The 24,250-nt window shown below is 39.7% G+C and overlaps 1 protein-coding gene across 7 annotated transcripts in view; it reads left to right on the top strand.

The window, feature by feature from the left end:
• Positions 1-23,475, top strand: part of LYPD6B (LY6/PLAUR domain containing 6B) — a 111,850-nt gene extending 88,375 nt beyond the window's left edge. For 4 of the 7 annotated variants that reach the window (XM_061608823.1, XM_061608826.1, XM_061608819.1 and 1 more), the window contains exons 2-6: positions 16,771-16,867; positions 17,878-18,028; positions 19,327-19,425; positions 20,694-20,824; positions 22,682-23,475. In XM_061608823.1, the coding sequence (XP_061464807.1) occupies positions 17,899-18,028; positions 19,327-19,425; positions 20,694-20,824; positions 22,682-22,846 (525 nt within the window). In that variant the 5' untranslated portion in view covers positions 16,771-16,867; positions 17,878-17,898 and the 3' untranslated portion in view covers positions 22,847-23,475. Of the gene's footprint in view, positions 1-10,465; positions 10,598-14,046; positions 14,122-16,770; positions 16,868-17,877; positions 18,029-19,326; positions 19,426-20,693; positions 20,825-22,681 lie in introns of all 7 variants that reach the window. The other 3 variants (XM_061608821.1, XM_061608822.1, XM_061608820.1) reach the window with 3 other exon arrangements.
• Positions 23,476-24,250: the final 775 nt, after the last annotated feature.

Genomic DNA, 24,250 nt, shown 5'->3' with positions numbered 1-24,250 from the left:
CTTTAGCCAGAAAGGCAAATCAACTAGAAAACAAAGCAAAGCAAGACCAGTTTTGCTCATAGGTTTACAATTCTTAAAAAAAAAACCAGCACTTTCTTACATGCACACTTTACATTTTAAGGCTGTACAATTTGTTTTCATTTTGTGAAAATGGCCATAGTTTAGCACTACTTTTTAAAATTTAGTGATTCACTACATGCAGCAAGCAGGCAAGTACCACTTCATGATACTGCTCAACAATGGCATGGAATCTGGACTACGTACGAGCACAATCTGTTCTGGAATATGTGATGTGACCCAAGAAAGCATCTGACAACATATAAAAGGTTCAGAGGAGAAGTTGCATAACTGCTGAAAGCACACAACATTATAGATATGACATTGACAGTACTCAATGATTTAAAATTGCATCTTTGGAAGCTGTTTTTTCCTCCCTTTTCCATTGTAGTCACCTTTAAGGGCTGACAGGGAAAATTAATTATTCAGGAAGCATAATATTGTTACCTGTTCTGAGATATCAAGGGAAAAAATAATACTGGGTTGTATTCAACTAAGTTCTACTCATTGTAGACCCATGGAAGTTAACGAATATTAGTCATGTCTATTAACTTCAATGGGACCCTCCGTGGCACAGAGTGGTAAGTGGCGGTAACGCAGCCGAAGCTCTGCTCATGGCCGGAGTTCGATTCCAACGGAAGGAGGAAGTCGAATCTCCGGTAAAAGGGGTCGAGGTCCACTCAGCCTTCCATCCATCCGTGGTCGGTAAAATGAGTACCTGGCATATGCTGGGAGGCAAAGAAAGGCCAGGGAAGGAACTGGCAAACCCACCCCATACATACGGTCTGCCTAGTAAACGTTGCAAGACGTCACCCTAAGAATTGGAAATGACTTGCACTATAAGTGCAGGGACACCTTTACCTTTAGCATTGAATACAACCCAAATTGTCTAAATTCAGAAATATGACAACAGCTTGTTGTGCTAGTTGGTATCTGGATCCTGGATTGGAAAATTACGTTTTGCTCAGCATGATTTAACATGAAATAAATCTTGCAATTGAGGTCTGCTGACATGGTTCTGTCCAAGGCATCTTTGGTGCCCTGGAGCCATGTATGTTGCAAGCCTGGGGATGGAAATCTTTGTTTACTAATGAGAGAAGTGCTTGTAAATAAGGTGGCATACATTTTATCACTCTTTTCCCAGAAAGAGGTCAGTCCCCATGGCATGTCTTTCTCAGCTGCTTTGCGCTGACATGCTTTTGCTGTGGCCTGCAGATGGCTGTTCCTACACCTTCCTGAGTAGCTTCTACTTAAAATAACAATAGGAGGCATTAGAACAGGCATGCAGGGTTATGTCTGTCTGTAAAATACAGTGCCTTATTTTGTGTATTTATTTATTTATTTATTTATTTATTATTTGATTTATTTCCTGCCCTTCCTTCCAGTAGGAGCCAAGGCCTTGCAAAAGTAATCAGATCCCTGACCAGTGCTCTCATATCACTGAATTACAAATGGTAGATTGTAATTTCGTTCTCTATGCTATTTTATTTTGAAACACTGAAACTCAAAATCAATTATTGTAAGATGTTGGGAAATGTTTGTAAGAAGCATAAAAAACTGAAACATGTCGCTTGCATAAGTGTTCAATCTCCACACATTAATATTTGGTAGAGCTACCTTTCACTGCAATAACAGCTTTAGGTCTTTTGGAGTAGGTATATACCAGATTTGCACAGAGCGTTGAAGGGATTTTGGCCCATTCTTTTTGGCAGATTCACTCCAGGTCTTCCAGGTTGGTTGGATGTCGCTTGTGGACTGCAATTTCCAAAGAGCGTCACAGATTCTCAATGGGATTGAGATCAGGACTTTGACTGGGCCACTGTAGGATCTTCACCTTTTTGTTCTTGAGCCACTCCATTGTTACCTTGGCCTTGTGCTTGGGATCATTGTCCTATTGAAAAGTGAATTTCTTCCTAAGCTTCAGTTGAACTGCAGCAGGTTCTCTTGCAGTATTTACCTGTATTTTACTCCATCCATTCTTCCTTGCATTTTAACAAGATGCCCAGTCCCTGCTGATGAGAAGCATCCCTACAACATGATGCTGCCATCACCATACTTCACTGTAGGGATGGTGTGTCTTGAGGCATGGGCAGAGTTAGGTTTGCATCACACATAGCTCTTTGAGTTTTGGCCAAAAAGCTCTATCTTGGTCTCATCTGACCACAAAACCTTTTCCCACATCACAGCTGGGGCACTCTCATGCTTTCTGGCAAACTCCAGATGTGCTTTCAGATGGTACTTTTTGAGTAATGGATTCTTTCTTGCCACCCTCCCATACAGGTCAGTTTATGCAGAGCTCTTGATACGGTTGAGTGGTGCACCATTACTCCACTCCCAGCCACTAAATTCTGTAGCTCCTTTCAAAGTGATTGTTGGCTTCTCTGTTGCTTCTCTTGCAAGACTCTTTCTTGTTTGAGTGCCGAGTTTTGAGAGACGTCCTTTTCTTGGCAGTGCCTGGGTGTTGTGATGCAGCTTCCACTTCCTGATTATTGATCCAACTGTGCTCACTGGGATATCCAAACCCTTGGATATTATTTTGTACCCTTTTCCTAATCTGTGCATTTGTATTACATTATCTCTCACTTCTGTAGAATGCTCTTTGGTCTTCATTTTCCGTCAGACCCACAGCCTGATCAGTGATCCTTCAACAGTGTGGTTTTTATCCTGACAATGTGAGAGCAACTTTATTGGTTCACAGGTGGAGGCCAATGGTTAGGTAACTGTGTCCTCGATAGGGCAATTTCTTTCATCTGTGTAAACTGGGAGCTTCCACAGCACAGGGGTTGAATATTTACGCAAGCAACATATTTCAGTTTTTTATGTTTCTTACAAACATTTCCCAACATAAAACCAATGTCACCTTACAATAATTGATTTTGAGTTTCAAGGTTTCAAAACAAAATATCATACAGAACAAAATTACAATCTACCATTTGTAATTCAGTAATATGAGAGCATTGGTCAGGGATCTGATTACTGTTGCAAGGCACTGCATATAAAGCATATTGGGGCTTTATATACTGAACCTTTAGGCTTGTATTCAGCTAGGTCCTACTCAGAGCAAACCCACTGAAATGAATGAATCTAATTTAGTCATGTTTATTAACTTTAATGGGTCTACTCTAAGTACGACTAGCATTGAATACCACCCTTGGTCAGTAATGCCAAGAGGAATTTAGCTGATATGCCTCCCTGACTGTTGCCCACCCACTCCACCGTACAAGAAGCACATGCTTATGCATATTACTCTAACAGCCAGGGAAGACTCTGGAATCTAAGAATTTGGTGGTGAGAAACAGTTGTTGAATTGGGGATAGGATTTTGAATTGGAAAAAAATTGTTTGATTTCTGAGCAATTGACTTTGGCAACAAAGGGAGGTAGAATGGTGTTAGTTATATTTTTCAGTAAATGATATATCATGAATTTTCTGTGATAAAAATAATGAGTTTCCCCTGACGTTACCATACTACTCTTTTTATCCTGGTCTTTGACTCTTGCGTGCATGTGTGTGTGTGTGTGTCTGTGTAAAACAATTATTGTGGCTGTAATTCGTGTTAAAACTTTTTTTAATAATTGTATTTTTAATTTGCTGTACGCTATCCTAGGACCTTATGTTAAAGGGCAGGTAAGAAATCATAATAAATAAATAAGCAATACTTATTATGTTGTGGTACATTGCCCTGATGTTTTGTGTGAGGATGATATATAAACACTTTTATAAATAAAATTTATAAAACCAAATAACAGCTAATTTTAATAATTTTTGCATTTCAAGCAAAGTTGAAACCAACAGAAGAAAAACATTTGTATAAGAATTTATGCTTATTGGTTACATTGAGACTAACACAATACTTTCAAACAGTCCTGCTGATTCTACAAGCTGCTTTTGCTATCAAACTTGTATAGTTGACCTGCAAATTATGGGTCATAAAAACTCCATATCCAGCCACTGTCTGACTTCATTGTCTTTTCTGTCAGGTCTAAGTTTTCAAGTACAGGTTATGAAAACAGTGTAATAGCAGTAAAGTAAGATTAGCAGCTGTCTTACATTTGCATTGTCTTCATCACATTAGTTTTCCTGTCACTGGTTATTAGTTGTTGAGATTGTTTCAAGAGTAGGGTTATCTGTGGAGCTTACTAGGCTCTTAGCTTAATGTTATCTTTTGTCCACTGCCAAAGCACACAAATATCTTGGCTCTTAAGAAGCAAAATTACAAGCCCTTTTTGCAAAACCATCATAAAACAATGCTGTGTTCTTTACCTGATCCTATATAATTTCAGACATTTAACCTTTGACCTGATAGTATAACTACACATTGCAGAAGTGAGAAACCTTATGGCTGCATGTAGATAAAGAAAAGTAGAATTCCTTGATCTCTTTGTTTACATTTTATGTAAGTAGGTCAGAATGTGCTTCAGTAATGAACAATACTAGTCCAGGATAGCTGAGATGGATGTACAGGGTTGGTATATATGTCGATACCTAAAAAGTTGCCTTATACCAAGTCAAACCAATGGTCCATGTAGCACAGTCTACACTGACTGTCAGTGGTTCTCTAGGATTTCAGGCAGGAGTTTCTCCCGGTCCTATTTGGAGGTTGAACCAGGCACCTTTTGCATGCAAAGCACATTTTCTGTCCCTGACCTACAGCCTTCCGCCACCCACCCCAAAATTTACATTGATGTTTGAAACATTGTTAACGGAATGGGAGCAGGCTGCAGGAATACATGTTCCATCCCTCTATAGTCCCTTCTCCGTCTGCTGGAAACTCCACTATCCCTTCCCCTGCCGTCTTAAACCTCATTATTACATTGGCTCTGATGTTAACCATGGTTAAACATTATACTGGCATGACATTAACCATGATTAAGGGTGGAGGAAGGGAGCACATCTTCCTACTCCTTTTCTTTTATTATGGTTAGGAGGTCACCAGTGTTTACCCACTCTTTCAACTCTCAGTCTTTTTCATGGGGCAAATAATAAATTAAACTTGAACTGTTTGTAATTACTATTGTTCTGTTCTAAGGGTGTGTGTATGTGTTTGTATTTGCCTTTTCTGAAATGATACTGCAAGCATGAGGTCTGAAATTCTTTGCTTTTATAAGCTAAGGCTGGAAATCACAATAAAGAGTCTGGTTGCACCTTAAAGACTAACAAATGTATTGTGGCATAGGTTTTTGTGGGCAGCATTTGATGAAGTGGATTCTATTACTTGAAAACTTGTGCCATAATAAATTCATTATTATTTTGAGTGCCTTCAGCCACTGTTGTTTTTGCTACAAGACTTAAGCACAGCTATTCCTCTGGAAACCTCCCAGTTTCAAACAATCCCAAGGACTTCAAAGTGCACCTTGGTCTGTATCATTCCCAAAGTGAACAGTTCTAAACATTTAAACTTAGTGACCCCAGTCCAGCTAAACTGAAATGTGGTTAGGCCAATGATACAAACTAATTGCAATTAAACAAGCCCCATTGCTTTTGCATTGGGGAAGGGCTGTAGCCTAGTTGTAGAGTATCTGCCTTGCATGCAGAAGGTTCCAAGTTCAGGTAGGGCTTGGAGAGGCTCCTTTCTGAAAGCCTGGAGAGCCACTGGCAGTCAATGTAGATCCATCTAGGTGGACCAGTGCTCTGTCATAGTATAAGGCATCTACCTATGTTCCTATGGAGCTACCATAGCTAGATGGAAGCCAATAGTATTTGTCCAAAAACATCCCAGTAAAAGTCGGCCATCAGGGCACCATCATTTTATAGAATATCAGCCAGATATTCTTCCTTAGCACAAGGGAATAAATGTTTGTAACACTAATGCTGCTACTATAGAGTATCTGGGAGCCAGGAGATTGCTTTATGTGTGTGGCCACTGATTTGTTAGGACAAGCTTTACTAACTTCATACTTGAGAGCAATTTTAAAACGTAAAGAAAAAATATTACCTTTCCCACCTCCTGCCAGTACTATGAACAAACAAGTACAAATGAAATAAGGAGCAAAGTTTTCTGAGAGAGTATTGCCAGTCTTTTCCCAACCTTAAAACTATGGAACATCAAAGAGACAACCAGCAGCAGTGTCAAAATTGCAGGAAATTATACGTGCCTAATAACCGAGAATTAAACGCTCAGCCTGTTTTAAGTGCTAGTCATTTTACTCTACTCTTTTTTGTGCAAGCCAGCAGGGATTTAGTATATGACAGAGGCTTGTACAATTGTTTTAGTATTCTAAGGGTTGCTCGTGTTAGGGGTGAAACATTTGGGGCACAATCCTGCCAGAGTTTGGCACTTTCATTTCTCATTGATTTCATTGGGAAAGTAAAGTATATGTACACTTTTCTCTCATTCCAATAAAAGAACATCACACGCCCAAATATTGTGTTTACATAGACATTTTTTTTAAAAAAAACTTGCTTATCTGTGTATTCTATTCTTGACAGAGGCTTTTGAATCTTACATTTTGACAGTTGCCAAATACTACTGTACGAGTGTGATTACATAACTCTATATAGGTTGATAGCCCTAAACTAGATTCTAATGATTTTTTCCCCAAGGTTGCATTTGAATACCATGATTCAATTTATGAACAATATGTACAAAAGAGGAAAAGAAGAATGATAGTTTCATTTCCAAAGGCTATTATGAATGTTTAGACCTGTAATAAAACTACTGGCTTCTTTTTCTTTTCTTTTTGCCAGTTGACAGTTGCCTGCCCCTGCCCACCTGGTGAGTAAATTAGGGCCATTGAATGCATCAGGTTACACAAAAATCAAAGGCATCCATTTGATTTATGGCCATAATGTAGACTCCCCTTTGTATACTCATATGCTAGTTTCATGCAAAAGAATTCTTGCTGATTTAATCTCTTGGAGGTTTGGATTGGGTTTTTATGACTTTCTAACTTATATTTTTCAAAGCAGTAGAAATTCAGATAGTTTGTCAGTAGATCCATTATATACCCCTCCCAGATATCAAGAGTGAACGCTACAACTCATCCATAAAAATTTGCCCCAGGCTGACACTTGGCATAAAAGATTTTGGGAGCACAAGAGAATTTTGTGAATGATTATACACTGTTTAGACACAGCTACAGTTCTGTTGTGTCATCTTTTCTATAAACCACACCCCAATTTCCACAGAGAACTAATCAGAAGTGTACAACATGGGAGTCTTAACTTGTAGCAGCGGCACTCATGGTTGCTGACTTGGGTTTTAAATGAGTGAAAGAATAGCCCGTAAAAGTAACAAGCAGAAATGCGAGACAAAATCCTTTATGTATTGTCTCCAATCAACTTAGCACTTTTTCCAGCACAAATCTAGATATGTTATACTTTTGAATATACTTCTAGCTTTCTTTTCAGTAGGACTAAGCATGTATAGATTTGCAGCTTTAAAGACATGTTCACTATTTTTAGATTGTGGTCTAGTGTCCCTATTAAAAAATGTATGCTTTTAATTTTCACTTAGCATCAGAACTAGTATGTCAACTCATCTCAGTTAGATATTTCTTACTACTTTAAAAATTGCAGTCAAGACGCGTGTGCCATGCTATGTCAGATGTGAGTTGTGTGTCTGTGTGTGCCAAAAATGCATCTGCGAACTCTGCTGAACTGACGTGACACACATGCATTTTGTACTGTGGTGCAAATGTAGACTTGTTGAGGTGTAATAAAAGCAGCTGGGTAATTGGCAACTGAAGCCATTGGAAGTAGTGAGATTATTTTAAATCTCCATCACAGTGTTAGAGTAATTCCTGGGGTGTTTCTATGGCACAAGGCATTTATTCCTTTTCACTGTATAGAATGCTAAGGAAACATTCTCTCAGCAAAGACTCTCAGCATCTTGAGTTTAATACTAGCAGGACTTGACACCACCATGATATACTGCCATGGTTATCTAGTTTTATTTCTATATTGGCCATAGGCCAATGGTTCTTGATCTGTTTGGGTCACAGACCTCTTTAGGAATATGAGGAAATCTTTGGACCCCCATAAATACATACATACAATTAATTTGATTGCACTGGAAATTGAGGGGGGGTTGCGCCCTTAGGGGTCCATGGACCACAGTTTAGGAACCTCTGCCATAGGCCATAAAAGAAATACAAAAATATAATATTAATAATGCTGCCCTGGGCTCCTACTAGAGGAAGGGTGGGATATAAATCAAATAATAAATATATCTTCCATATAGGGATGGGGGAGAAATTAGTTCAGTTTTCAGTTTAATGTGAAGCTACCTAATTCATACTTCCCAAAACAATATGCAAACCAAAAAATAGCTATTTTTCAGAATTCACACTATTCCAAATTTTGTCCTGCACTTGTCCAATCAAATAATGTGTTCAAAATGTGTGTATTAGTGGAAAATACATGTAGAAATGCACGTATTAGTGGGAAACCTTCCAAAATGTATATATTATGCAAAAGTTCTTGCAAAAATTTATATTAGGAGAAATGTGCATTTAAATCTTGATACTTGCATATCAGGATGGGCAAGGGGTAGGTTCTGCATGTGTGTCTTTGGGCATTAACTTGACCACATCCTCCTAATTTAAGATTGGGTTTGCTGAAGGCAGGAATCAGTGCTTCACATACCAACACTATATGTTGAATTACTGTGTGCAGAACAACATACCACTGGAATTTTGTTTTCAGACACTGTAGTGTTTTACCTGCTTCACTTTTCTTCTTTTCTTTTCATGCTCTGGATTTATATCTGGGTGAAAAGTATGCCATGGTGGGGAGGACTCCAGGTACATTTTATTATTATGAGCATACCACATTGGAGGAAACAACCACCCACTTACACATACATTTTACCCCTATGCATTTCTACTATATTCTCTCATTTTCAGACATGAAGTCAGCGAAGCATGGTGCTCTGTTTTAGGTAGTTCTTATTAATTTACTTCACTTGATTTGTTGGTTATGTTTTGAATTTAGTCTGATCAATCTAAGTCAGTGCCATGAAGTCCCTGGAGTTAGTAGGGCTGTGTGAGGGCTGGGGGTGCTGGTGCTGGAATTGCATACAAAAATATCATTTAACTGTATCCTTTTTCTGAACTCTTAGTCTGCATGTGAATGCCCAGGATGGCAACTGAAGCACTAGTTCATGCAGACAACCCTTGAAGAAAATAGTGCAGGGTTCAAATGACCCGACCTTCACGCACATCCCATAAAACGTTCCACAAAATTGTACAGTCCCTGGCAGCCTCCCCTAACCCTGGTCCTCCACCATCCTTGACCATTGGCCATGGGTGGCTGAGAATGATGGGGACCCAACATCTGGAGACCCAAGGCTAGGGAAAGGCTGTTGCATAAGAAGCGTTAATGCACAGGGTTTGGATCAGTGTCAGGCAATTAATGTCTGGACACATATTTGTGGGTGAGTTGGTTTGGCCTCAGTGGAAGTACACCATATGCTTCATCCATCGGTGGTGACCAAGAAAGGCAAGCATTCCCCAGTAGACAAGTAGCTGACCCCTCTGCACCTTCCTATTGCTAAACATCTGTGGTTCCTTGAAGGAAAAGCACTCTCCTCATATAAATTATAATTCAATAATAAAGTGAAACAAGGCTGCAGTCCTAAGTATACTTACTAGATTATTCCATCAGAGTAAATGGGAGCTGAATGGACTGATAGTGTTAATGGTTAGATGGTTAATGTGAAATACGCTGTTATTTTCTTTCAGAAGTCCAACAAGTTGAACAAAGTTTGCCTGCCCCAGAAATGTACTTTGCCACCCCTTCCACTCTTAGTAGTGCCACCATGGCTCTTTCCCCTGATACATCTGTATCTCATTCGCTCTGCCTGTCCATTTCAGTATATGGGATGAGTGAGGTGCGAGGTCCCGAGGTGGTGGATTGGCCCATGCCATAGCATTTTGGGGATACAATTGTTAAATTCTCCACTTAAATCTCTTTGGCAGTATATATGGAGCAGAAGCGAGGTTGTACCCCAGCCTTCTGTCTGTAGTGCCAGGCCAGAGTGAAGAACCAAAGCCTCGTCCTCCACTGGCCCGCTCCTTCGGAGATGCAGGTGGGGGAGAAGGCATTGTAGTTGGAAAGGGAGAGGAGGGATTTCTCTTTCCTGCTCCCTCCCCACAACGTTGTGCAGCTCATCACTTGTTTATTATTTATTTATTTATTTATTTATTTTATTAGATTTATATACCGCCCGACTAGCATTAGCTCTCTGGGCGGTGAACAACAGAATATAAAAATACAAAACATCTCAGATCTCATAATAAATACATGTTTACATAGTTCTCTTACTAGTTCTGTGGATAAGCCAAGAGAGGCAGGGCATTGAACCCCTCATTTTGGAAACCCTTTTCAGCCCTTGCTGTTGTGATTTCACAAAGTGTCATACACTTGCTATATTGCCATATTAAGATTTATTCTTTCCTCACCATCAGTGCTGCACTGGTCTTCAGAGATGGCTGGTTCACTGAATCTCCGAATGACAAGATGCACAACCAGAAAGGGAACATTCAGACACACGCAGGGGAATGCTGCCTCTGCAGGTTGCAGTACTGAAGTCCTGGCAGGTATAGTGAGCTCACTGCAGTGCTATGTTGGAAACTTTAACAGCAGTGTATGTTCTTTTGAAGCTGGGGATCAGACTGTAGACTTTCAATTACGCGCAAGTACAAATAAGCCTAGCCCAAACAAGGTTGTACCATAGTACCAATAAGCAAATAATGCTTTAAAAAGAAGTATAAAGAAGTGAACTTGAATTGCAGATGTTAATGCACATTTTGCCCTCCCCTCTTGAGTCACAAATGTCTGTAGAATGAGCTGTTCATGAAATATCAGGGTTCAGGTCAACTGAGAGATGTATGGCATGTTGGTTAGAGAGGAGAAAATCAGTATCTATATGTTAGACATAACTGCAGTTCTCCAAATATTAGACACTCCCCCACTCCCTACTTGGAGGATTGTTTAGTTGCAAAAAGGAGCAATCAGAAGCAGTAAAAAAGGAATAAGCTTGAAGAAAGAAATGCAAGGGAGAGAGGATAGAGGAATGAGAGGGAACAAAGAAGCCTTTCTGAAGCACAGGTGTGTCACCTAAAATAGTAAAACAAGTGAGGGGAGGGGGAAGACTTCCACTCACTATGTATCCACACATCTGGTGGTTTCATTGTGGTTAAGAAAACAATTTTTCCTGTTGATCCTATGATCTTTTGTTTTTTAATATGATTTTGTATTAATAAAGAATACAGAACCTTGGTTTGACGAACAAAGACTTGTGTTCCCTCTCACTGTCTCATTCATATATGAGGTGTATAATGTATGAGAACTAATATGCCATATAGCAGTGACAGGGAGCCACCAGCATGCAAGTCTAAGCAGGACTGCTAGGCCTCCCCATTTGGTATCAGGTGTGGGGCAGTAAAGATGCAGCTAAGCCAAAGGGGTTTTGCAGGCACTGCCAGTCAGCTGATTGGTGGCACCCACAAAGCTGTGTTGAGTACTTTGCAAGCCTCGACAATCAGCTGATTGGTGGGACATGCAAAGTGCCATGCATGGAGTTATGCAAGCCCGGACTATCACAGCTTGGGGAGGGGGAAGATAAGGATCTGGCCTGCTGACAAGATCCAGTTCCCCACCTCTGCCATGTGGCAAGGATGGGAAACTTACAGCCCTCCAGATATTATTGGGCTCTAACTCCCACCATCTTTGACTGCTGGCCATGCTGGCTGGGGATGATGAGAGTTGGGGATTCCCAAAAATATGTGGAGGCCACAAGTTCCCCCACCTCTAGCAAATAATAAGATGTAAAAATAAGACGTATGAGATTATATAGGTTGGATCTACTTAAGCAGCAGAATGAGATGGTAGAGTGTGGAAGTGGAAGAAGGAATTGTCATATTTCAAACTGCAGGGCAGTGTGTGGTTGAAAAAAATGCTCCTTTGTGTAAAGAGCTCATCTGTAAGTAAACAAGTAGTGCTGCAAACTGAGTGCTGGGCTGCTGGCTTTCTCCCTCTATGATAGTTTTCTTCTGGCAGGGAGTATTCCTCCCCTGCAATCAAAAGTGGTACAGTCCAGCTTAGGACATTATACCTCATTTGGATGTGCAGCGCCAGGTCTTATTACATGGGTTTTGGTTTAGAACCAAAACCCAGCACCAGATGGTTATCAGTACATATTTTCAGCTGCCTTAAGACTAGAGTGCAATGTTACCCCAGATTTCAAAGAAACGGCTCTGGTGTTAGACACAATATGACCTAGCTGCTATTGCACCATACAACTTTTACCTCCCTCAGTACTAAGTGGTTTGGTGGCAATTCTCCCTTTAGCATTAGCTATGTCCTGTGTGTGTTATGTCTTCCTCTCATCCTTACAAAGCTAAAGGAGGCAGCATCAGCTCCTAGAGACCATGCTGACCTTGTAGTTGTTTAACCATCTGATGTCCAGAATTATATTGCTACCAGATTACTGCCTTCATTGTAACTGTATTTACTCAGCTGTTTGTGGATTTCTTAAGCATTTATTTGTTATAAAAAATAACTAGCCTTATTCAGTCAATATGCTAACTGCAGCTGAGCTGTAACCCAGGTATGATGTTGGACTCCAGATCCCATCATCTCCAGCCACTATAGCCAGTGGTCAAGGATGATTGGAGTTGGAGTCCACCCATGCTGTAAATGTTCTGAAGCTGAAACAACATAGAAACAAATTGTGCAGCAACTGAAATTGCACATGGGTTCCACTTCAGTTCATTTTATATATTTGGTAGAGCAAGATGTTGCTCATAAAGTTTCATGCCAGCATAAACAAATTAATCTCTAAGGTACCACAGTACTATTTGTCTTGCTTTTTAAAAATTATATATATATAGCATTATGTAATTATGAAGAGATTGTGTGCAACTGAAAAAAACTGTTGAACATTCAAATACTATATCCAAAAGTTGCTTTTACTTTATGTTCTTATAAGTCTTCTATAAGACTTAAACAAGACTGTAGTTTTTCACAATCAGTGACTCCATTTAGGTTTTTAATTACAAGCAGCAGCTGAAATGTCTTGGATTGTTATGATTTTTCAGTTGCAACAAATGATAGCTTCCAGGAACAGCTGGTAAAAAACCAAATAGTGCATTTGTTCAGTTGGCATTGTAGTAGCAGATACTTTCACAGGCTGCTGCACACCATTTGTCATGCAAAATCAATTTGATTAATGAAGCCATGGCTGGTGGGCAAAAATCTCTGGAGATATCCAGACTGGTTCCCTTTTGGGTATTGGCAATGTAAATGTTTGAGATACAGAGACTTTATTGACCAAAGGATTTATTAACTCGGCTTGCTTTTAATATGTAACCTGGGGTTGAGAGATTTTAAATTAAGAACTCTGTGTGTGGAGGATAAGTAGCTATACTTTCCACATTAGTGTATCGAGGCACAGGATAGAAAGTTTCTGATTACTAAAAGTATACAATTCTGAAACAGAGTCATTACAATATCACCTGGGGGTGTGTGCACACACCCAAACGCATACTGGTTATAAATCCTGAAATGCAGGCCATTGAGATCTCCACATTTCTGTGTATAGTTTTTATTTTAAAAAGAGATTACGGGGGGAAATGTTACATCCAAAGTTTTGGTCACATTTAAGTAATTCCTTGTAATAGTAAACTCAGGTGGTCTAGTGTCGGTAAATCTGGAAGCTAAGCGAGGTAACCTAAAATGAATTAATGGTTTCAACACATTCAGGTGGACTCCCTACTAAGTGTGCTGAAGTATGTACCTTTGTAAATCAACAGAAAAAAATAAAAATAAACTCCAAACCACCAAACAAGAGCCTGTGAAATGTCAGGATATATAAAGTGTTTAAAGCATTAATGTGAGAGGGAGCGAAGGAGATAACAGGATGGTAACAGAAGGAAGAATTGGCTTGCCCAGGACAAGTTTATGGTATCCTAGAGAGGGAATTAGGGTTGGAGGGCAACATGTCATGAACTTTTAAAAAAATGAACTCTGTTCCTGCACTATACAGGGATTTGTTTGGGGTAAGAAAAGCTGCAGTAACTGCTGATGATGAGAGTTGCAGTCCCTGGTGGCAGGGCACCAGGTAAGCAAAAGCTAGACATCTTACATGGTTTGCTTTGCTTAAGGCAGCTCACAGTGAAGCAACAAGGTCTAGAGTGAAACGTCTATCTAATGGTGCAGGTGCAGTTTTGTGTTTTGAAATGAGTGTTGGTTGTCAGGAGTGGTACTTCATGCTTAATTTCGTAAAAGACAGTTGCTTTCCTGAGGCAGATAAGCCCTGCATTGAAGGGTATCAGTGCCCCACCCTCACAGAACAAACATTAAGTGAGCTGTTAGTCTAGTGTTCATAAATAAAGTATGGCCCAAGAGTTTTGGCTAGTTTTGTGCTTGAAGAATACAGAATCAGCTATTTTATTTTATTTTAGTTATTTATTTATTACATTTCTACCCCGCCTTTCTTTTCATGATTGAAACCCAAGGTGGCTTCCATATGGTTCCTAGGCGGTCTCCCATCCAGGCACTGACCAGACCTGACCCTGCTGGGAGCTGGCCACATGTGCCTTCAGACCATAGCCTCCGACCATTTTGAGAGAGGACAGAAACAAAAGTTGCAGGGACTGGTAGAAATAAAAGTCTATGTGTTGCAACACGGTACAGCCAAAGCTATGCAAAGTTTTATAATATTTCAAAGGTGAGTCTACTTATCCTTTCTCACTTCAGTTGAGTATTAGGGGTAAATGGTTGTAAACTCAAATGGAAGCAAAAATAATGCACAGTTCTACACAGTCAGGATCTAACCATTATCTTTCTTAATGGACATGGTGCTACCTTATGCTAATCTGCAGCAAGAAAAAGCATGATCCTATGAAAAATCCACTTTCTGCTTTGAAGTGAGGGACACCTTAAATGAAGATGTTTAGGATGCTGGAGACTATCACCAACTCTGCTGTATATCTGCCAGTTATATGCAGGAATCCTTAATGGTGGCGTGTCTAACAGAACTCTTACGTCCACATGTATCATGCAACTCTTCCTTTGCTTAGGGGAGATTTTGTGTTCACCTGTCGTTGTCCAGGAGTAAGAGGCTGAGCCATACTCTAAGGGTAGATGTGCAGGAGCTATGTAAGCCACAAAGTTTATCTGTGGCAGGAATAGCCTGAGGTTCATTTTTCCTAATTTGTGTTTGGGGTCTTAAGAAGAGTCCTACTTTTCTGTCTTCAATCTTTCCTTCTTTTCCAACAAACACTGGTGCAAGTACCTAGCTGATACTTGTAGCTGGAATTATTCTAGAGGTATAATATAGTATCTTCAGTAACAAGTTGGACTTGTTTATTGAGATCACAAAGGGAAATTGCATGTCACAGTAAGCCAGGGTCGATGACTCACCTGGTTTATCAGGAATGAGCAGCATGTTGGCGTAAGCCAATATCTTTTGCTGTGATCCTCCCCTGTCATGATCAGAGAAAAACAAAGCAAGAAGCCACAGTTGAGCTTGGCTTCCAGAGATGTTCAAACCTTGGTTCATCACGTCTTTCTCCCTAACAAGAGTAGATTACAAAAAGCAGTCATCATTCAACAAACCAGAAAAAAGGAGGAAAAAATCCCATAATGTTCCCTAACAAGTCAGGAATCCTAAGCCAACAACAAACCATGGATGATTAGCAATTCTGGCTTGTCAGGAGGAAAATCTTAGGATATCACAGGAAGCCAAGTTTAATTGCAACTTCCTGGTTTGTTCCTCCCACTCACACCATGTGTGAATGTGGCCCGTGCCTGTACACATAGGTAGTGTTAAGTACTGGATTCCTTTATCATTCCCTTGGGGTCTGGATAGAGATAAATGTTTGATCAACAAGGCTGTATTTGTCCAAGGAAGAATTGGGGATTAATTTGCCTTGCTAACATGGAACATTCTGCTAGCAATAATCTACGATAAACTATAATACTACGTTGTGCTCAATCATCTTCATGTGTTTGCAGTGGCCAGTGATTTTTAGCCAATAAAACTTGACATGAATTATTTTAAATGCATGTTGAGTGAGAGAAAGAGCACAGGCTTGTTCCCAGCATCTTAACTGACTGGATTTCAGATCCAGCACGTATATATAAAAAAAGGTTTGGAAACTATACAAGTCTCATCTCATGCCATCTAGTGGTGATTCTGAATAGCGGTCCTACATAACAGCTTTAACAGCATGTATTGTTTGTCAGCTTCTACATAGATGTATTCAATTGTAAATAGTAATAATAAATACTGTCACTTCTGGGAAAAATGTTTTGTGATATTGGTGATGCATTTTGGGGAAGAACTGTAAGTCAGTGGCAGAGTACAAGCTTTGCATGGAGGAGGACCCAGATTCAACTCCCAGCATCTCTAGGTAAAGCTGGGAAAGAGTCCTGCCTTAGAGCCTCGGTCAATCAGTGTTACTGAGTTAGATGCACCAATGGTTTTCTTTGTCCCATATTAATCTTTTCACCAAACCTTTGGGTAGTATTTCTCTTTGGGTAAATCTATCCTTACTTTGAATGTATGACTGCAATGCTTAAGTTCTTCTGTTCATTTTTCAACCAATATTAAATCCCACTTCCCTTTTTGGTAATTGAGTGACCGGAAAAATATCTTTAATGCTTCTCCATGGAGACTTTTGCCTTAAGTGTGTGTGGGAGGACAACATGCTAAATGTCTTTTTGAGGGAGGCAACATGCTAAATGTCTTTTTATTTCTCTTTAGCGCCTGCAGATCTGCATGTGGAATTCTTATATCTTCAAACTGAGTGTAGATACTTGTTGATGTGGTGGTGGTGTGCAAGATGAGAGATGCAAAATAGGCAAGTAGATAATTTTATTGGAGCAACTACCTTTTTAAAATGCATACAGTAATTAAAATTGTATTCAACAGAAAATGACGAACTAGAAATCATAACTTTGTAAATTCTTACCACAGTCTTGGATCCCATTTTTTTAAGTGACTTGTGTGTTTGTGTTTAAAGTTTTGAAATTAGGCCACTACTTGAAGTGACTGAAATATGTTTATGTATAACAAACATGCTTTTTGGCATTTTTATAGTGTTCACTTTCTGTGATGAAAAATTCTGTTTACCATGAACGCTTGTGCAGTTGTGTCATCCAAATGAGATGTTTCAAATGCTGGATTTACATTTAATAAATTTATACCCACTAATACCATTTGGTGCTTTATACTATATAAATGTACTGTCTGAAAAAACATGACTGCTTCTTTGTTGTTTCTGTCTATGAAACCACAATGTTGTGATTACTCTAGAATGAGTAACCGCTTAGTGGTTTTTACATTCACGTGGCATATGAATTTTGTTAAATAAATAAATCCAGGGGAAAAGAGAAATAATTGTGTGTTTGCATTTTTAAACACCACTAGAATAAAAACTGTATAGAGTTGCAGATCTGGTCGTTTTAATTAACTTTGGCAGTTGCCACTGCAGCCTGTGCTCTGCTTTTTTTTAAAAAAAAAAAAACAATTTAACATTATCCATTCAGCTTGTTTATGGATGTTTTTTCTTCACCTCTTCTGCCCTGCCCCATCCATAGCAGTTATGTAATAATAGTAATATGTAGTGATATATAGCGTAATAGTGTTGTAATGTACACCACAGCCAAGCCAGTAGAAGGCAGTACCAGCTTAGTTTTGTACAACTGATGTCACCTTTAATTTATGTATGCTTAGGCCATCACTGGGACTAACATTGCTGGCAATGGTGGGTGTGACTCATGCATTGTACAGAGTATGCCAGACATAAAACCACATTCTCCAGTTCTCTTGTTTTTTGGTAATAATATATTATTTCCTCCTTCCTGTCAGGTGTAAGAGCATTAAGCTTCAATGTGCAACAACAGCATGTCGTTACTCTATCAAATGTTGGCTGTAGCTTTTGTTCAGATCTTCATAGTCTCCGGCAATTGGATTCTAGCCAAGAACATCAACTTCTATAATGTGAGACTTCCAGTAGACCGTAAGTAGCCAGTTACAATTGTGTTACAGTTTTGTAGGGCATGTCAGCAAATAGGTTTTCAATTCTTTCAGCATTTTCTAGTTGAAATCCCTTGTATTGTTTTAATTTTTTTAAAAGAATCTACAATGTATATAGACCTAAAAGCAATACATTAATTTGTTTGTCTTCAGTGGTTGTTAATTATTAGGTGGCTAATTAATGGTCTGAAATGCACACCTGCATGTTCATCTGATTAAGGTGTCCCACCTTTTTGTGGCCTTTTCTATATATATCCTGTTGTGTGTGCACATTCTGCTGAGATTTTGCTTCATGAGTTGAACATAGAGGTTTTTCATTTGTTTCCTTACTCTCTGAATGCTGCATCACAAGAAACCAAGGGGTGGATGGGCTTCTCACCTAAAGCATGTCTATGCTACTGTAATGTAGTTAGTACTGATCTGTAGCACAGAACACGATGCAGGAAATACAACTCTCTTTAACCTGCTTCAACGGGTATCCTGCAATAGGCTATGCAGCTACTGTCCTTGGCTTCATCACATGATAATGTTTGCATTTTGTTGGTGTGGACCTTTCCGGCTTGATAGACTGTCTACTTTCTAGGTACAAGTATGGCATGAATACTTGCTTAGCTCAGTCTCCCAACTTGAATTATACGAAGGCTGACACATGTTTGTGTTGTGTTGCTATATTAGCAGCTTTATTTTATTGTTGTTTGTTATTTTAGTATTTGTATCTGTAAACCGCTCTGAGTATCCTGATTGGGTGGGAGAGGCAGGATATAAATGGTTATGGGTTGGATCCAGAGAAAATGAGCAGAATTGCAGTCATGCAGTGGGGCTTTCCTGGCTCCTCCCTCCACTACAGCCCCCGGCACACACCCCAAAAGCCATTCCTAAGAGTCAGTGGACCCACTGAAACAATGTGGCACAGGGTGCTGTAATATCGGGATATCTGAGGAAATTGGCAGCCCTGCTTTTTGCAAGCAGAAGTGCTGCTCTTCTTATACAATATCTCTTTGGATCAAAGCCTTCATTTGTAGATAGATCAACAGATACAGATATATTTGCAGTCCTAAAAACACTTACTAGGGAGTAAGTCCCATTGAACCCAGTGGAGCTTCTGGGTGGTCATGCTTAGGATTGTGCTGCTAGGAGATTAATTTAGAATTTTACAAAGTTTGTTGCTACCTGGTTCCATTCAGGAGCCTTATTGAGGAAGAACTGAATTTGAGGTCATGACATTAAGGCATTTGAGATTCTGAAACTATTTAACTGTTTCATTTTCATTTTCTTCCAAAGCTACTCCATTTCCAAGCAGCTTCAAATGTTTTACTTGTGACAATGTGGTTGACAATTACAACTGTAACCGATGGGCTGAAGATAAATGGTGTCCTCAGAGTAAGTGTATGGGGAACTGTAAGAGACTTAAAGGTATTTGTTCTGGCCTTGCCCTTCATATGTTATGGCAGTGGCTGATCAGTGGCTTCATTTTATGCTGTTATTGTAAGGCTCCTTCCCATATGATTATTGCCCTTCTCTGCCTGTCAGCAATTGCATGGAAAGGACCCACAAGACTGAACCCACTGATATGATCCAAGTCCTTTATACATTAAGGAACAGTGTAGGATAGTTACAGATCAGCAATTCTGCAGTCATGACCACAAAGTATGTGGAGGGCAGCTTTGACACACGATGTTGGCAAACAGAACACAAAATGGAGAACTGGTAGTGAGAAGATGGTGTTCACTCCTTGAGTTTTTGTCTAGGTGATTCCCCATCTCTCTGTGCTGCAATTGCATTTAGATGCCAGGGAATAGATGCAGGGTGGGTTATGCAAATACTCTGGGCATTTTCTTCACTACCTTAGGAATGGAATGTAGGGACATTCATTAATATGCACGTTTTTCCCATCTAAGGAAGAACCAGGAAGCGTATGCTCTAATTTTGGAGCACATGGAAGAAACATGTACAAAGTTCCAAAAAAAGATTTGCCTATAGCAAGGGTCGGGGGGAGGGGAGGGGCAGAAAAATATGCATTATTTATCAATAACTCCAGGTACATTTCCCAGACAAGACTGTTATGGAAATTTGTATATGCAGAGATCGTCAGTGGTCTGAGATGCTTGTGTGCGTGCCAGTGTGTGTATTTACCTGAGTAGCTGGCTTTTACCCTGCATTTAGATCACTGAGACTTAAGACTTAGTAAAATAAGAAAACCTACTTTATTTATAGATATACATAGTAGATAGGAAAGGCATACCTAGTTCTAACTAAGTAAGTTGGAGGCGCAATGCCCAGACTTGGGTATTGCCGTCATGGCTCAGGAGAGAGAGCAAAGACAAAGATGTCTCCTCTCTCCTTGGACAGTCAAAGAAGAGAACAATGAAGGAGGGGCAGATAAGCTTCCCTGAGCATATCAGTTTACAACAGAAGGAAGTTAGGTAGAGAACAGCACAGGTAAAGGTAGGCAAGCCTAGCCAGCTGGAGGACCCTAACTCTATCTTCCTTCTGGAATACAAACAAAAGAACCCAAACAGGAGTTGCTCTTGCCCCACTTCCAACAAAGACCAGGATGTTGATTTCTTGTGAGGAAGTCCAACCTGTTCTTTTGACTGTCACTGAAACAACTGTTTTTGACTGTCTTCTTCTTCCTTTTGTTTGCATAGACACAGAGTACTGTTTGACTGTCCATCACTTTACCAGCCATGGAAGGAGCACCTCTGTCACAAAAAAATGTGCTACCAGGGAAGAATGCCATTTTGTCGGCTGTCACCAACACAGAGAAACTACTCGCACAGTAAGCATTACCTTTTAGTGTATAGGAAAGTATTCTAGAATAAGGGGCCCTTTCTGTCCTCTACGCCAAAGCTCTCAATGGAAAATTAGACAATATTTACAAACACAAAATACAACATTTAATTTTTGCCCACGATCAGTGCTGATATAGCTGAGGTGGGGCATTTGGTTTTTTGCTGCCTGCATTAATTTTGATCACTCACCATGTACAGCCTTAAGAGCTCAGCAGAAGCAGATTTCATTGCACAGAATTTTACTTTATTTGCATTAGTATATACAGGTTGCCCAATGTGAGTTAACTTTCCGTAGAATTTTGATTTTTAATAAAGGGACAAAGCGTACGTAGCCCTGGCTATGTGGTTGCAAAGAGCACATTTTTCTTGGTCCTTGTGTTCTTGCTGACAGCCTAGGTCCAGGCCATTAGGCATCTGTGATTAGGCTGCTAAGAGAATATTTGCATGTGGATTAATACATTTTGACCTAGGTATTGCAAGCATGTTGCAGACAAAACGATATGCATTTATATGTAGCTGAATCATCAAAAGAGGTCTCTACTCTTGGGAATTGTTATGGTCTTTTGGTCAGAATGTTGTACTTGGGCGCTGGTGTAAGTATCAGTCCAGCTACAGAACTCACTGGATGGTCTTGGCACGTCATGCTGAATCTCAGTCTTGCAACCATAAAATGGGAATAATGGGTATTATCTTCACAGTGTGGATACAGTGGTGGAAAAAATATGGCTATGATGCAGGGGGGATGTCAGAACATTTCTCAGTGTGGGCCACAGATGGGAGAACTTTCCTTTGCATTCACAAGACTTGACCATTTTGTTGCTAGCAATGTGAATCCAAATCCAAATGTTTACAGCCTTCATGTTGCACATAACATGTTAAAGGCATTGCAGAAACTATTAAATTTAAGATCCATCCCTTTATTATCCAAGTTTCAGTTGGCAATGCTGGCAATGAAACTGCACCATATGAGGCTGCCACATTGAGGTTGCATCCCCTGTAGCCCTTTTCTCAGGAATTGCTGTCATTTGTGAAAAATAAGGAAGGAAGGAAGGAAGGAAGGAAGGATCCTCTGTGAAAAATGACTCCTTCCTTCCTTCCTTCCTTCCTTCCTTCCTTCCTTCCTTCCTTCCTTCCTTCCTTCCTTCCTTCCTTCAGGTAATACAACACAATTGTAGTGCCAGACTGTGCAGTGTGGACAGGCAAAGCATTGCAAAGGATTTTAAGGTTTATTATTAACTATACACTTCCACACTGTAGCAACTGTTTCTTATTTATTCCTGTCCAGTATGATTAAGGAATAATTTTAAGGAATAATTAATTGCCACTTAGTCAGTTTCTGTTCTATTCAAGAGTGATGGTTTCCTCTCTGGCCCCTGGACAGAGGTATTTCTGAATAATATAGTATCATATTATTTAAACAAAGATGTTTTATTTTTAAGATGTTTTTAAAGGTGTTTTGTTTTTAAGATTTTTTTTAAAAAAAATTAGTGCTTTATTACTTGCTGTCTGGGCTTCCTTTGGGAGTAAGGGCGGGATATAAATTTAATGATGATGCATGGAACTCCATTTTCAGCTGGGCTTGGAAAAGCAATATCTCAGCAGTGCTAAAGGAACTTTGTGTGGAAGCAACTTTAGTTGATAATAGATGAATTGGTTTAAAACCTTTAATTTTAAAGTGGTGTCTTCCAATGAATCAAGCAGCAGATTGTTTACTTGTTTATAATGCAGGTAGCAGGTGCCATCATAGAAGAAGCATTCCTCCTTCCATTGCTTATAGGAATGCCTCTTAACTCACTGATCGATTAATTGAAAACTCATGGCATGTTGTCTTTTAAAACCTACAGGAATGCATCTCCTGCTGTGAAGGGATGATCTGCAATGTAGACATACCAACAAATCATACCAATGCTGTATTTGCGGTTGTCAACACACGGAGGACATCAGACAGCAGCAGACAGGCTCTTAGTAACCTGTTGCTGGTTTCAATCACTGTCGCTTTTGTGTTATGACATGACTCTTCTTGTCAGTTGGAATTAATTTGTCACCTGGAGCTAAATGAATACTGTCTCAGATGGTGATGAAGAAGAGGAAATTTTCTGATATCTGTTGTGCAAGAAAAAAAAATAGAAGGATGCTGTGTTCTGTTGTTTTTGAAGACTGCTCCTCTTATAGCAGAGACACTAGCAGATGCTTGTACATAGTATTCAAAAGATCAAGCATGATGACCAAATGTTGTATTGACTTGACTTGTTATTGTAATTCTAGTCAGTGGAAGAGTTTCTAGTTAATAGAAGAGGTGATAGTAGAATTTGTGCATTTTGCGCATTGTCGTAACAGGGAATTCTTGGAAATTTGTAAGTATCAACAAATTGTTCCTCAGCAGAAATTACTGATTCTTGTCTCTTCTAATGTGGAGGTGAAGCGCTGAACTTTTGTGTCAAAATTCTTCCTAATCTTGGTTTTAAAAGTAAACAGTCAATTTGCTTATGATGAGTAGTTAAAATGGACAAAACAATGGCATGAGATAAAACATCCTTTTTGTTGGGACACCAAGCTACACCAAAGCAATAAAAATGTGAATTGTGTTGAGTTGCTCTTGCTACACCAGTTCTGCAATAATAAATTATGCAAACATTCATGGAAGAATCTGTGTAATTACAAATAATTATCAGCACACAATACAAATATCTCCAGGTAGGACTGAGAAAGACACCTGTGAGAAACCGTGGAGAGCAGCTGCTGGTCAAGGTAGAAAATACTGAGCCAGATGGACTAATGGTCTCAGTGTAAGGCAGCTTCACATGTTTCTTCCTATAGGCTATAACTATGGTTTGCAAATTCAGAGATCATGTCAAAGCATAATCAGCACAAATCTTGCTTTGCAAGCCTATTTCTAATTAGGGTTTACTAGCTAGTCACTAACCGTGCCATCTCCATTTGCCCATCATGGAAAAGTTCTTTAACCATGGTTTGGTCTGATGCCTGAACTAAGCCAACGTGGGGGTGGGGCGTGCACTACTTGGAACCTGGACCTCTTCACAGCCCCAACAAGCAGCACCTAAAGCCTATAGGAACAGCTACTAGTTCAACACTACAATCATGAAAGAAAGGAAAGGATGAGCTCTAGTGCCTGCATGGAAGCAATTGCATGTGGCCGACTGGATGTAGTCTGCAGTATCCATTAAGATTTGGAATATTGTATGAATTACTTGGAAATCTATACCGCTAGTGAAAAAGTGTTTTAATACAATTCAAAGTGCTGGTTTTCACCTATAAAGCCTTATGCAGATCAGGACCCCAATATCTCAAGGATCGCTTCTCCCCACATGAACCAACACGGACCCTGCATTCTTCATCTCTATGTGCCCTCTCTGAGGGAGGTGTGGAGGGTGTCGACATGAGAGTGGGCCTTT

The sequence above is a fragment of the Rhineura floridana genome, chromosome 2 (assembly GCF_030035675.1).
Source record: "Rhineura floridana isolate rRhiFlo1 chromosome 2, rRhiFlo1.hap2, whole genome shotgun sequence".
Classification (NCBI taxonomy): domain Eukaryota; kingdom Metazoa; phylum Chordata; class Lepidosauria; order Squamata; family Rhineuridae; genus Rhineura; species Rhineura floridana.
Note: the sequence above shows the minus strand (reverse complement) of the source record. Positions and strands in the feature narration are given on the sequence as shown.